The 12,876-nt window shown below is 37.0% G+C and overlaps 1 protein-coding gene across 4 annotated transcripts; it reads right to left on the reverse strand.

The window, feature by feature from the left end:
• Positions 1 to 1,656: 1,656 nt before the first annotated feature.
• LOC114270325 (phosphatidate phosphatase PAH2) lies at positions 1,657 to 11,891 on the reverse strand. Of its 4 annotated transcripts, XM_082922058.1 has the most exons (13): positions 8,903 to 11,891; positions 7,812 to 8,119; positions 7,655 to 7,728; positions 6,812 to 6,896; positions 6,074 to 6,160; positions 5,914 to 5,986; positions 5,617 to 5,660; positions 5,401 to 5,529; positions 5,209 to 5,307; positions 4,310 to 4,437; positions 2,940 to 3,148; positions 2,032 to 2,064; positions 1,657 to 1,912 (listed from the first exon to the last, which is right to left on the reverse strand). In XM_082922058.1, the coding sequence occupies exons 1-10, from the start codon at positions 11,073 to 11,075 to the stop codon at positions 4,384 to 4,386; spliced, it is 3,126 nt and encodes a 1,041-aa protein (XP_082778184.1). In that variant the 5' UTR covers positions 11,076 to 11,891; the 3' UTR covers positions 1,657 to 1,912; positions 2,032 to 2,064; positions 2,940 to 3,148; positions 4,310 to 4,383. The 4 variants fall into 4 exon arrangements, with proteins under 4 accessions (XP_082778184.1, XP_028067592.2, XP_082778183.1 ...); XM_028211791.2 differs by lacking the exon at positions 2,940 to 3,148; XM_082922057.1 differs by having other exon boundaries at positions 1,657 to 2,064.
• Between the last annotated feature and the right edge of the window lie 985 nt (positions 11,892 to 12,876).

Consider the following 12,876-nt stretch of genomic DNA (forward strand, 5'->3'; position numbering starts at 1 on the left):
TTTTTATGTTTATTGTTGTAGAAATTTATATATTAATCAGATTGTGTTTCATATATGCTTGTTGCTTCTTGTTGGCAACTTTGAGTTGAAATTTGTATATTGTTCAGATTGTTAATTGCTTCTGGTGGTTGTAAAAAATTGAGAGGAAATAATCTATTTGAACGTGGAGCTACTCATACTAACTTTATAATTTAGAAATTACGAAGTAGTCATGAGAGCTCTACCAGGATTGTAGCGGGATCTTCCGATCCTTGATTCAATCCTATGATCTGATCTAGTAGAATCCCAAAATGATCCTGTATAGTATTCATTTTAACAACCCTGGTCCTATGATTGTTGAAGTTTTCTCTCTAATTTGTTGGAATCTTGTTTGGTTTTAGAATTTTGAATTCTGAAAATTGAATTTTTTTTGTTTTCTATATATATATATATTGTTTTTATTAATTTTTTTAATATTTTAAGAATTTTTTTTAATTTTTAGATACATTTAACATAAATACATCTAAAAAATAAGATATTTGCCCCTCAAAAAAAAAATCTTTAAAAAAATCACTAAATATAAAAAATACAATATATATATATATTCAATACATTTTTGTATTCTTATATATTTATTGATTTTTATAAATGTTTTACTTTTTTAAGTACATTTAGATTTGGTGCATTAAAAAGTAAAAAAAATTACTTAAATATTTAAAAAAAAATTACTAAAAAAAAAAAACTCAGGTGATAACCATTATATTTTTATTTTTCAGTTTATATATTTATAAAAATTTTAAAAACTACCGTATAAACTTGTTTAGTAAGTTTCAATTTTTAAAATGGGCAGGAAATGTAAACAGAAAAAAAATGTTTTCGTTGTTTATAAAACTGAAAAGCAAACCAGAATAAACACGGAAGGTTGAAAAAAGGCGCAACTCTAAGTTGGTCACGGTTTCAAAACTAGGCAGCAACAATTTTACTATTCTTAGCAGAAAAACTTTACCACTGTTGCAACGGTTCAAGAGATTTCTTGTTTTTTCAGTCCAGGTATCTCTCTGTTCTCTCTCCCCCTCTCTATCAATGCACCTAGTTCTGATTTCTCCACTCTTACACCCGTAAGCATGGTTCGTATTGGATCAATTTGGTCGTAAATCAAGACCAATGAATCAATTCATCACCTACAATTCCATCAAATTTGAAACCAAACCAACCTATAAAAAAACAAAATTTTTTGGATTTAAATAATAGACCTATACAACATATTTGTCATAAATAACTTACATAAATAAATATTTTATGCTTTAAAATTAACAAACATGTTTTTGGGATTTTATTTTTTTCAATTTTCAAACATTTTGTTCGAACCAAATGTGTTTGTAGTTTTTGTTTTTTTTTTTAAATAAACAAAAACTAGTTTATAATTTTTTAATAAACATAAACAAAAAAACGTAAACGTTATCAAACACCACCCCAATTTTCAAAAAAATTGAGTTTAAAAATTGGAACCAAACAAGCTGTTGTGGAAAAGATGGGGATGCACAACAAAATATAACCAACTGCATAGTTCTATGGTGTAAAGAGCTCCTACAAACCCTGAAGAGTTTAACCTCTTGTACTAATCAATGATGAGAAATAGGTTAAAGCATTCACATACTGTCAATCCATCACAGACAATGCACAAAATCTGATAATCTATTAATCAATGATGAGAAGTATGTTATAGCCTGGAAATAAATTTCACATTAATTCATATATATATATATATATACCTACCCTTACAAAAATGTATGCTTACATGAGAAATTGCAGTGTTCATGGGATCAATAAAAACACTATACAAATTTATGGGTTGAATTGATTTGGAAAAGTAAAAAAGGATTTGTATCATCTATTGAATCTGAACTGTAGATTACCTCCCACTGCCAATGGTCTGCAAGCACATCAAGCAGGATATCAGCAATTCGGAGCTCTCTTCAAATCCCGTTGCCAATATATCTATCACCCAGTCCAACATAAAAATAAAAAAAAAAAGCAAAACAGAAATTCTACCACTAGTCAATTCCTTTGCTGAACACCAAGCCCCTGTAATTTGTGAGAAAAACTGTTTATTAAGATTGAAACCAAAGCAGCACAAAATATACATAATTCTAAAAGTTTAAATAGGGCTTGAGTGAAATGAGACAAGTCAAAATGAGTAGTAGATATAGTTCAAAGTTTGCTTGAAAACTAAATAAGTTTCAAAATGTGTTGAGTCAATCTCAGACAAGCTTTAAACGAGCCAAATTCAAGTAGCTTATTTTTCTACAGTAACTAAAAACTTATCAAGCCGAATAGTAGATTGTTCAAATTGGCTTAAAAACTCAACAAGTTTTAAAATGCATTTAACTGTGGGTTTTACATAACGGGCCAATATCGAACGAGCATTTAACGAGCCAAACATGAGTCGAGCTCAAGTAGCTTGGCTCATTTAACAGTCCTAACTTTAAATCATATAAGGTGTGTGGGCATGAAAAAAAGAATGAACAATAAGTTTTCATTGACTTATGTCCTTATAAGTTTGAACTGGACTAAAAGGTTGTCTAAAACCTCCTTGACTATTTGTTCAACTTCTAAACAAGACCTTAATGGTGGAACTTGATTGCAAGGTGCATTCGAGCAGGGGTCATTAGGAATGGCAACGGGGCAGGGCCGGGGATCACACTCCCCGTCCCCGATCCCCGATTGTGAAAATCACCCCGGCCCCGACGGGGACCCTACCACCATCCCCATCCCTGCCCTCCAACGGGGATCGGGTTTCCCCGACCCCGAAAATTCCCCGCCCCGCCAAACCTGTTTCAACAGCAACACAATCAATAACACAATCAACAACAACAACATCATCATCATCCCCAATCAACAACATCCCAATCATCAATGGATCATTAAAAAAAAAAAAAATTGGATAGATACAGACATACATGAATAAATACAAACAAATCTGAGATCGGCATCGCGGATAGTGGACGAAGGAAGGAGGATCAGCGATGGTGGGTAAGCCATGGACGAAGGAGGACGATCGGCGTCGCGGAGCAGCTGACTGCGAGTGCGATGACAGAGGATGACGATCGGAAGAGGAGGAGGAGGAGGAGGCGGCAGTGGAGGAGGCGACGAGAGGCGGAGCAGCCGACTGCGTGCCGAGAGAAGAGAGAGAGATAGATCAAAGAGTGAGGTGAGGGTGAGACAGAAGAAAGAGTGAGAGAAGAGAAGAGAAGAGAGAGAGAGAGAGAGAGAGAAAGAGTGGAAGACAGTGTAAGAGAGAGAGTTACACATGTGGATCTGTAAACAATAAACATATTTATATATATATAATATAATAAACAAACATATAAACATATATATAATATATAATATTTAAAGAGACAGCCTGTAACCAAACCAAACATATATATATATATAATATATAAATCGGGGGATGACCGGGGCGGGGAGCGGGGCCGAGGCCGGGGCCGAGGATGAAATATGTATCACTGTCCCCGGCCCGAATGTCACCGGGGATTTATTTTTGAATACCATCCCCGGCCAGTCGGGGGTATTTTTCGGGAAAAAACCACTCTTATCGGGGCCGGGGGTCGGGTCCCCGTCGGGCCGGGTTGAAATTGCCATCCCTATGGGTCATGGCCAGTCATGCAGGGTTGTCCAGAAAGGGGTGAACAGCTACTAGAGTAAGTACACTTGCATAAGGGTGTGAATGGAAGCTCACTTGAGTAGACTCTAATCCTAGAAACCCTAGGCTTTTTTCGAGGCCAGCTCTATAAATACTCATTTGTAACTCTATTATAGTAGTCTTGAGAGTGTGAAAAACATATATATTAGTGAGATCAATAGAGTGAATTTGTGAAATTGAGTGTGAGAAACTCTTGTAATTCCTCTATTAAGATCATAGTGAAATCACAAAGAATCCATAGATGTAGCCCCTTTTTTTAATGAACCATGTAAATCTTTGTGTTGCTTTTGTGTGTTTAATCTAGTTTCTGTTACAGATTCATTGTTTGTGCGTGTGGTTCCTCAGGTCCTATAGGTTTTGGAATTTATTTCACAACAGCCTTCTCTCCAAAATCTTACTGATCATTTTGCATGGAAAATGAATAGGACCTACTGCTTTACACGGACAGTTTTGGTTTTTTTCAACAATCACAGATTAAAATTCTGAAATCTTCAAAATGCATCCCCATACAATAGTTCTAAGAAAAATGTCTTGCTATTTTAATTGTGTCAGCTGGAGAACACATCCCGAATTTCCTGTCCCAATTTCCAACCTACAATACATGCAACTAAAATATGAAGATACCTCAATAATTTCTGACAAGCTGGCCGGCATCCATATGATTCCAATTTTAAATGTTGAAGCAATTTTTGAGACTTTCAAATATCCAAAGCAGGAGGCAGTCTCCAGTAATTCCATGAATTATAATCCTCCTGGAACCAAGGTGGAAAATGGGTGGGAATTGAGTCAGTCAACAAAAGAAAGGAGATAAACTGACAGTACCAAAACACAATTTCTATTCAAATGCATGGTGAAGAATAACAAAAATGGAAAAATCATAGACAGGACACAGCACACTAGTGTCCTTGGGGTTAACCTCATTCAAGTGTATCCATTATATCGCACTACAAAAGATCCCCTCAGTGATTATAGTTTCAAAACTAATCCTCCATTTGTTTTGGCAGAAAACATTTTTCAATGGAAAACATTTTTCTATGTTTGGTTGCGTCCTTGGAACTAATGTACTAATAGTTGGATTAATGGTGGTGGCGGTGGGGAAGTAGAGGTGGAAGTGGAGGTGGTGGTGATAGTAGTGGTAGTGGTGGCAGCAGTAGGAGGGTGGTGATGGTGGTATTTGTAAGACTTTTATCTAGAAAGCATTTTCCACCTCTTTCAAAAGCAAAAAGCATTTTCTGTCTAAATGAACTTGTTTTCCATTAACAACAAAAAACATTGTCCATTAGACTTTCGTTTCCCATTGTACCAAATGTCAGAAAATGCGGCACAAACGGAGCATGAGGCCCTTCTATATTTCTCGAGTTCAAACTCCCACATTTGAAAGAGACGAGGTGGGGAGGGTGTAAAAGTGGACAAATTAACCTTGAAGTAGCCTCATAGTTGGTTTGTGAAACAACACCCAGAAAAGAAAATGAGAGGAAAATTTGATTTTAATACAGAAAATCTATTGCGAAAGAAAAAGAAACCTGCTCAGATGAGGTCATGGGCGGAAACATGTCATGCACAAGACCATGAAGCGACGTATATGATTTTGTATCAACACGGCGGTGCACAGCTACTTCCCCCTGCAAACTCAAAGCCATGACAAAAGTTTTTCAAAGTCATGTTAGACACGCTGAGATCTCATGCAAATTATAATGGAGTCTTTTCAGAATTACCTTGGGATTAATGATGAAGATTTTTCCCTTTGGGATTCCAACCTTAAGGTAGCTAAACTCATCAGTGTCTCTATTTCCAAAACCAGCATAGAATGGGTGGCAATCCGCGGGAAATAATGCCTTAATATCCTGGAAAATTGTAAACTAACATAATTAAGAACCTCTCTCTTCCAGACATATTAAGATACCTCTGTAGTAGAGATGACTAGAACCAACCTCTAAGCAAGCAATTTTGAATTCATGAGGAGCTCTTCTGATGACTGCAAAATTTTGATGATAAGATAATCTCTCAGTGCACTAAATATATGCTATATGTACGTATTAATGGAAGCTATTTGCAGAGATTGCAAATCATTCCTATTCTTTTTTTCAGACAATGGATCAAGCAATATAATTTGCAAAAAAACCAAAATGTGCGGATTGTTACACTTGCATGAAAATAAAGTTGCAGAATTTACAAAAATCAGGCAATTCATGAATGAGTTTCAAGAAACAGAACACTACACCAAGTACCTTCTCGAAACAAAGAAGGAAACAGTCCGTCAGGGGAAATAACAACAGGCCCTTCTGGTAAAGCCTTTCCATCCTGCAAAGGAGAGAAATGAAATCTGTGAGGAAACAGACAGCAGATAGCACCAATCACTTTCTTGACATTGACTCTCCATCTCATCACCTGCTTAAGGTTGAATAGGAATTGTCTAGTGTGATAGGCCTGTGAGATAGCACGTGCACTTAGAAAAAGTAAATGATACCCATTTTCCTGCCATACGAAAGAACAGAATTGGTTAATGGAAATTTTTAACAATCTTGTCAGTAGAGATGTTTTTCAGAATTGTGATTCCAATTACACAATCAAGCAGTAAATAATAGAACAAAAGCGCACACGCAAAAACAAGACACAAGATATACGTGGTTTGGCAGAGTGTGCCTACATCTACGGCAGAAATGGAGAACAAATCCACTATACTCAATAAGGATTATAAGAAGACTCTCAACCTCTCAATGCAGCACACTTTTCTATAACACTCTCTATGAAACCTTACACAAAAAAGGCCCCTTACAGTACTCTAGAGTGAATAGTAAATACAAGACACCTCACAACAAGGGAAGTAGTAAAAGTAATGGGATAAATAAAATGTACAGAAAATTGTCCATTCTCAAACTCCAGAGACAAAAGTAAGAAATGAGAAATAAAGCAATGCAAAGCCAATAGTGTGAATCACAATGACAAAATGGAGTAAATACATGATTGCATAGATTTTTGGCCCCAAAAAAAAAAGGGTGGCTGCAAATGAAAATATTGATTTGAATTATGGAGTCGTGAATTGCAATATGCATCATTACCCTAAACTGAAAAGAATAGATTAAAAATTACAAATAAATAAACACATAAGAGGGAGATGCAAGAAACCTTAATAGCAGAATATAGATGTGCAACACCAGTCTGTGACCAATCCATTCCAACCAAAGGCATGAATTGTCCTAGAACATCAGATCTGTAATAAATAAAATAAATAAACAAATAAATAAAAGGAATCAGACAAATCCAAAAGGAAAGTACAGCCTCTTGCAATGATAATACTTCAGAAAAAGAACATGCAACCAAAGAAGCAAGTTAGGATGCTCATAAATTTGACTTCTCTAACTGAAAGAAATATGTATCATGAGCAACAAATAAGGTCAGTAGTCGAAAGGCAATGCCAAATTTTTAAGAGCTTAACAAAATGGAAAACAAAGGGCTAAGTTATTAGTTCTTTGGTTTTTGGAGACCAATATGCCCAAAGCCTAACCTATTAAGGAATGGGCCCAAGAATGTAAATCAAACTCTCACACCCTCCTAGAGGTGTGACTCTTACTCTTGCACATTGAGAGACAAACTACCACGCAAATAAAAAGGGTGCACAAACACAAACAGGACACAGAGCACAACAAGAAGCATGATTGGGAGAACAAATGGAAATTATGAGATTTGAACTCAAAAACATCTGGCAACCAAAGCACATATACCATGTTAGATGAACAACTGTCCCAAAAGCTTAAGCTGTTAAAGAGAGATCCCAACAACATATATCAAGCACTCACATTCTTAAATCTTAATATTAGGATGCAAGAAAAAGAACTGAACAACAAAAAAGTAAATTTCTATTCTTAACCATCTATCGATAAAGAGGAGGAGGAGGAGGAGGAGTAGTAGTAGTAGTAGTAGTAGCAGTAGTGATAAACTCGTGCTAGAAAAAAGTAAGAATAACCTTACTTAGTAATTGTCCCATCAACATCTGAAATGACTATACGAGAGTCCCATTTCCACAAATATATTCTAGCATCAACCTGTTAGGTAAATACATCAAGTCAGACAGAGATCCAGCTAGAAAGAGAAAAAATTGTAATTAAACAATGCATAACAAAATAACCTGCTGTGGCCCTAGCATTGGAGTTGAGAATGTAAAGGTTACGGTGTTCTGCCCATGCTTCAGATTCAAGGACGCCAGCTGTTCAGGAGTTGGAGTGAGTCCCCTTGATTTCTTGTTCTTCACCTTAGGTTTAAGCATATCTTTTTCCCCATCCATGCTAATAGAGCTCTCCAAAGTACTCTCCGCATTAGAACTTCTGCTAGAATTTTGAGCTGGCTGTGTGGCTTTCATGCTTCTTGATCTTTTGAAAGAAAAAGGCCAAACACCCCAGCTTCCATTGGAGTCATTAGTAACTTTAGATGGATCACCTGCAAAAGATTTCTCAAAATGGTCAAAGGTTATCATGCCTTTTGGTTCCGATCTATGTTACATAAACTCGGGTACATGTATTGGGTGGGGGGTACATGTCCAAATGTCGGACCTTCATAAACTTAAATCTTAGGATGATGGGATATGTATCCAAAAGTTGGGTAAGGATACAGGGATGTGTCATGGACACATAAATATTGCATATTGTGTAATACTTACAAATATCCTTGAAATTAAATAGAATTTTAAAAAATTATGATCTCTGTCATCCACATGAACCCAAAGAAGCAAATTTATCCATATCCAATTTTTCAGTATCAGATGCCAGAGAAGTGGCAACAGCCCCCATCCCTTCACATATAAGTGTTTGCAAAGAGATATCTCTGCATAAAGCACAGTGCATCTGTGACTCACTAAAGTTCATCGCTTATATGAGGGTTTTTTTTTTTTTAAATATAACTTAGTTCAAGTGTTTGGACATGAGAGAAAAATAAAGCTTTGCATTTTCATTTCTATGGACGTTTATAGGGACACATCAATCCTCAATTGAAATTTTAACCAAAGAACATGGAGTAATCACCATAAATGTCATGAAAATGGAAATAACATCGTTTCTCCAAATCCAAAAATCAACTTATACATAACATGAAAAAATAAAAGTGGCTCGATGACAATTCCATATAAAATGAATGGAATGATTCCATTTGAATTCAGTGTCTAAACAGCCCATAATTATGCAAGTTTCTATCTATAAGTGGCATATAAGCAAGTAGTTCTCTTACCAGCTGCAGGGCTGGCAGGTCCATTTTTGAGCTCCTCCAAAATTTGAGCATCCTCGACTGTTGGTTGTGCCAAGGATACTTGATCATCTTTGTTTGCATCTGATTTTTTCCAGCTTGAAATGTCTTCCCCGAGTGGTGTCCACGTCGAGGATTTACATTTTGAATCTAGAGAATGTCCAAAAGAACAACGATCATCTACAATCAAATCATTGGTGTGAGACCACATATTAGGTAAAGATTCAGCCCTCCCAAGGTCCTCACCAGCAACTTTATTACTTTTAGGAATATTAATGCTACTTGAAACTATCGTTGGCTTTGCACTAAAGTCTTCAACATCATTTGGTGTATTCTCTTGAACAAACTTGTTTGAAGATGAATGTGGGTCATCGTTTGGGTTGAGTGACTCGATCACTGCTTCACTACCTTTCGAAGTATCTGAGGGATGATTTTGTTTCTCCACATGATTTGAAATGTTTGACTCCATGCACCTAACCTTCCCATGATTGAAATCATCAAGATCACCTAAAAGTTTTTCTTCCTCGGAACCTTCTGACGTAGTAAGAGTTTTTGCTTCTGTTGAGAAACTATCAGTCCTAAATTCTTGAGAATCGCCAACAGTCTCTGAAGAATATTGGAGCTTCGTCATGTTATCTTCATCCCCTGTGTTTTCTCCATCTTGCACTTCATAAATTGAGTTGTTGAAACCAGAAATAGTGTAAATGCTGCATGACTCGACTTCTTTTACTGAACCATCTATTGGGTCAACAGTCACCATTTGAGCATATGTTTTGGTTAGAGTACTATTTGCATATGAGTTTGAAGGAAAATCCAAAGGATCTTTTGCTACTAATAAACTAGTTTCTTGAACAGAGTTAACCTCAGATAATAACTCAGCTGTCTCATGAACCATTTTGGCATGTACACAGACTTCTGCACCTCCCCCACAAGAAACGTACAAAGTCTCATCTGTCTGTCCACCAGAATCATCTAATTCTAACCTCGAGCTATCTAATGCTTTGCTGTAAACTAAAGATTCAAGTCTATCAATGCCCTCCTTAAAAATGTGTTCTTCTTCAAGCTTCTTGCCAGGACATTCATCGAGCTTAGCAGATTTTAGATCAGAACTGATGGTCTCAGAGATTAAAGCCATAGCATTCTTATCATGATCTGCACTCGTTACTCCTATTTCATCAATCTCCCTTGATGTCTGAAAATTCAAATCATTTTTTTCTTGCAAACCACTTTCACCTTGACTGGATGTTCCAATATTGTGCTCAGTGTTTAAACATGACAATTTCCCAAAATCCTTATCAGAACTAATGCTGATTCCATTGTCATGAATAACAATTCCGGCATGCAATGCAGTAGGGTCCAAAATAATTGAAGGCGAGCCCATCTCAACCTGTCCATAACTAATTGGCAACTCCTTATTTGCTTCACACTCTGAGCTCTCTGAAATGATAACCAGTGATGCATTATCTTTCCTGTGCCTATTAGACGCAAGATTGGTAGACCACTTCATCTCCAAGAGGTCAGCTGCAATCTCAGCACGCTCCAATGAATCTGCTCTGACAACATCAGGGCCGTCCTCATCCACCCTACTGGCACTGCTATCCTCTTTCTTTGACTTCCTTCCAAAAACAAGGCCCAGAATACGATTCTTGCTGGAATTTGTCCTGGTGAAAATCTTTCCATTGGTGACATCAATCTGAGTAACCAAATTAGACTGATTTGCATCAAAGTTGCAACTTTTGGATTTCAATGGCAAATTAGACAGACCACCAGCATCAAAGTTGCAACTTATGGGTTTCATCGGAATCCTATCACGAGACTGACCATCAGTCTCCTCACCAGAAGACGAAGGATAAAGTATAGAATCCCCTTCTTCTTCGCCGTTCTCCTCCTCCCTAAGAAAGTAGGCTTCCCCTTTATGATCCAAATACATATGGAAATCGGCTTCGACTCCATTAACACTTATGTTAATCATTTTCTCTTTTGTCTTGAGAACCCCTTGAAATTTCCCAAACCTAACATACCAAGGGGATGATTTGAAGCTCCCATCTTGCTGTTCCACCACAATGATATCTACAGCACCGCCAAACGGATGGAATGGGCCGGAGACCGTGTAAACCCCCCGCGTGATGTAGCTGCCGAGCCTCCCCACAGCATACATCCTCCAAGAAATCAAATTTCTCAGACCACCCAGATCACAAAATCACAAACCCTCATCAATAAACTAACCCCCAATTGATTGCCCAGCGAAATTGCGAGACTTTTAGGTTATAAATTATCTCCTCCGATATTCCAAGAACAAGAGATCACAAAACTTAATAAAAAGAACACAATTTCAAGAACCCAAATTGATTGCCCTCCAAATGACCCAATAAAAAAGATCACATGAATGAGATAGAGAAAAGCTCTATCGGGGAATCAAAATCAAAATCAAACCCAAGAAGCCACGAACAAATTTATAAATTTGGGCCGCCCCAAAATCAAATAAAAAGGACAAAATAGAAAAGGAAAACTCAGAAACGCGGAACCGCTAGGAGAGAAGGGTCGAAGAAGAGGTGACTGGAAAAGTATATTCGTTTTAAGATTATTCGAATGTGCTGAACATCAAATCATTAACACACTCCAAAGAAAATGACAGATATATATATATATATATATACAAATTTATATTTTAAAGATTAACAAAGAACACCCATCTTAAAAAATAAAAATAAAATAAAACAAAAACTAGAAAAGAAGGGCAATTGAAAATGGTTTTGGTGAAAAGGACTGACCTGGAGAAAAGAAAGTCAGTTTTGGAGAGTAACGGCCAACAGCTTTCTCAGGCGAGCGAGAGAGAAGGGGGGGGGGGGGGGGGGGGGGGGGGATTGAAGAAAGATCTATCTGGGTGTTTGTTTTCTCGGAAAAGTCGATAGAAAGCTGCGTCAATGGGTCGTGACACGTCAGACGGGTGAAGTGAATTTGGCGCTAGACACGTTTGTTTGTTTTTTTTTAATTTTACTAGCGGTTGTATGTGTTACTCAAATAAATAAAAACAAAATAAAAAATTTATTATATATTATTTGCTAGTTAAGTGATAAGAGTCTTATTCATTTAATATAAATTTCGAATAATGTTTGAGAGCTCGAAATATTGCCCCCCAATCCCCCTAATGCCTAAAACAACGTCGTTTTGGGCATTAGGCTTTTTTTTTTTTTCTCTTCTTTTTTTTCTTCTATTTTCGACTATTTTCGATCTGAAACACAAGGGGAAGAAGGAGAGGGAGAGAGAGAGAGGGAGAGCGGAGAGGAGAGAGGAAAAGAGAGGGAGAGAAGAGAGAAGAGAGAAGAGGGAATGGAAACACATACACACAGAGGCCCCTGCATTCCGGTCGATCTGTCGATCGTCGCAGCTCCGCCGATCGTCGGTCTGCCGTCTGCCTCCGCCGCCGCCGTCTGCCTCTACTTCTTCTTCTTCCCTTCTTCTTCCTGATCTTCTTCCCTTCGTCTGCTTCTTCTTCTCTGATTGAACCAAAAACGGCGTCGTTTTTGGTTTCGGGGGATTAGGGGGGATAATGTTTCGAGCTACGTAGCATGGTCCATAAGTTTAAGGTTCAAGTTTCCACCACTCATCTATCTATTTTTTTTTAAAATTTTAAATAAAGAAATGAACACGTGGCAGCATAAGAAACAAAGATTCAGGACACTGTAAGAGATGTTCACTTTATAATTATAGTGGGTGGCACACACGATGTGTGTGCAATTTAAATAAGTAGGAATAAAAAAAATAATAATGAAATTAATATTATAATGTGTATTTAGTTTAAGTGGTATGAGTCCTTGTACTTACACACCCATGGTCATGGGTTCAAGCCTTGCCCATCTCTTTGTTTAACTTTTTTTAAAAAAATAAAAAATACTGCTACATGGCATGAGGAGAGTAAAGCTTCAGGACACCATAAGAGTTATGTGTTCACTTTATAA

The sequence above is a fragment of the Camellia sinensis genome, chromosome 3 (genome assembly GCF_055761805.1).
Source record: "Camellia sinensis isolate YWXY chromosome 3, ASM5576180v1, whole genome shotgun sequence".
Taxonomy (NCBI): Eukaryota; Viridiplantae; Streptophyta; class Magnoliopsida; order Ericales; family Theaceae; genus Camellia; species Camellia sinensis.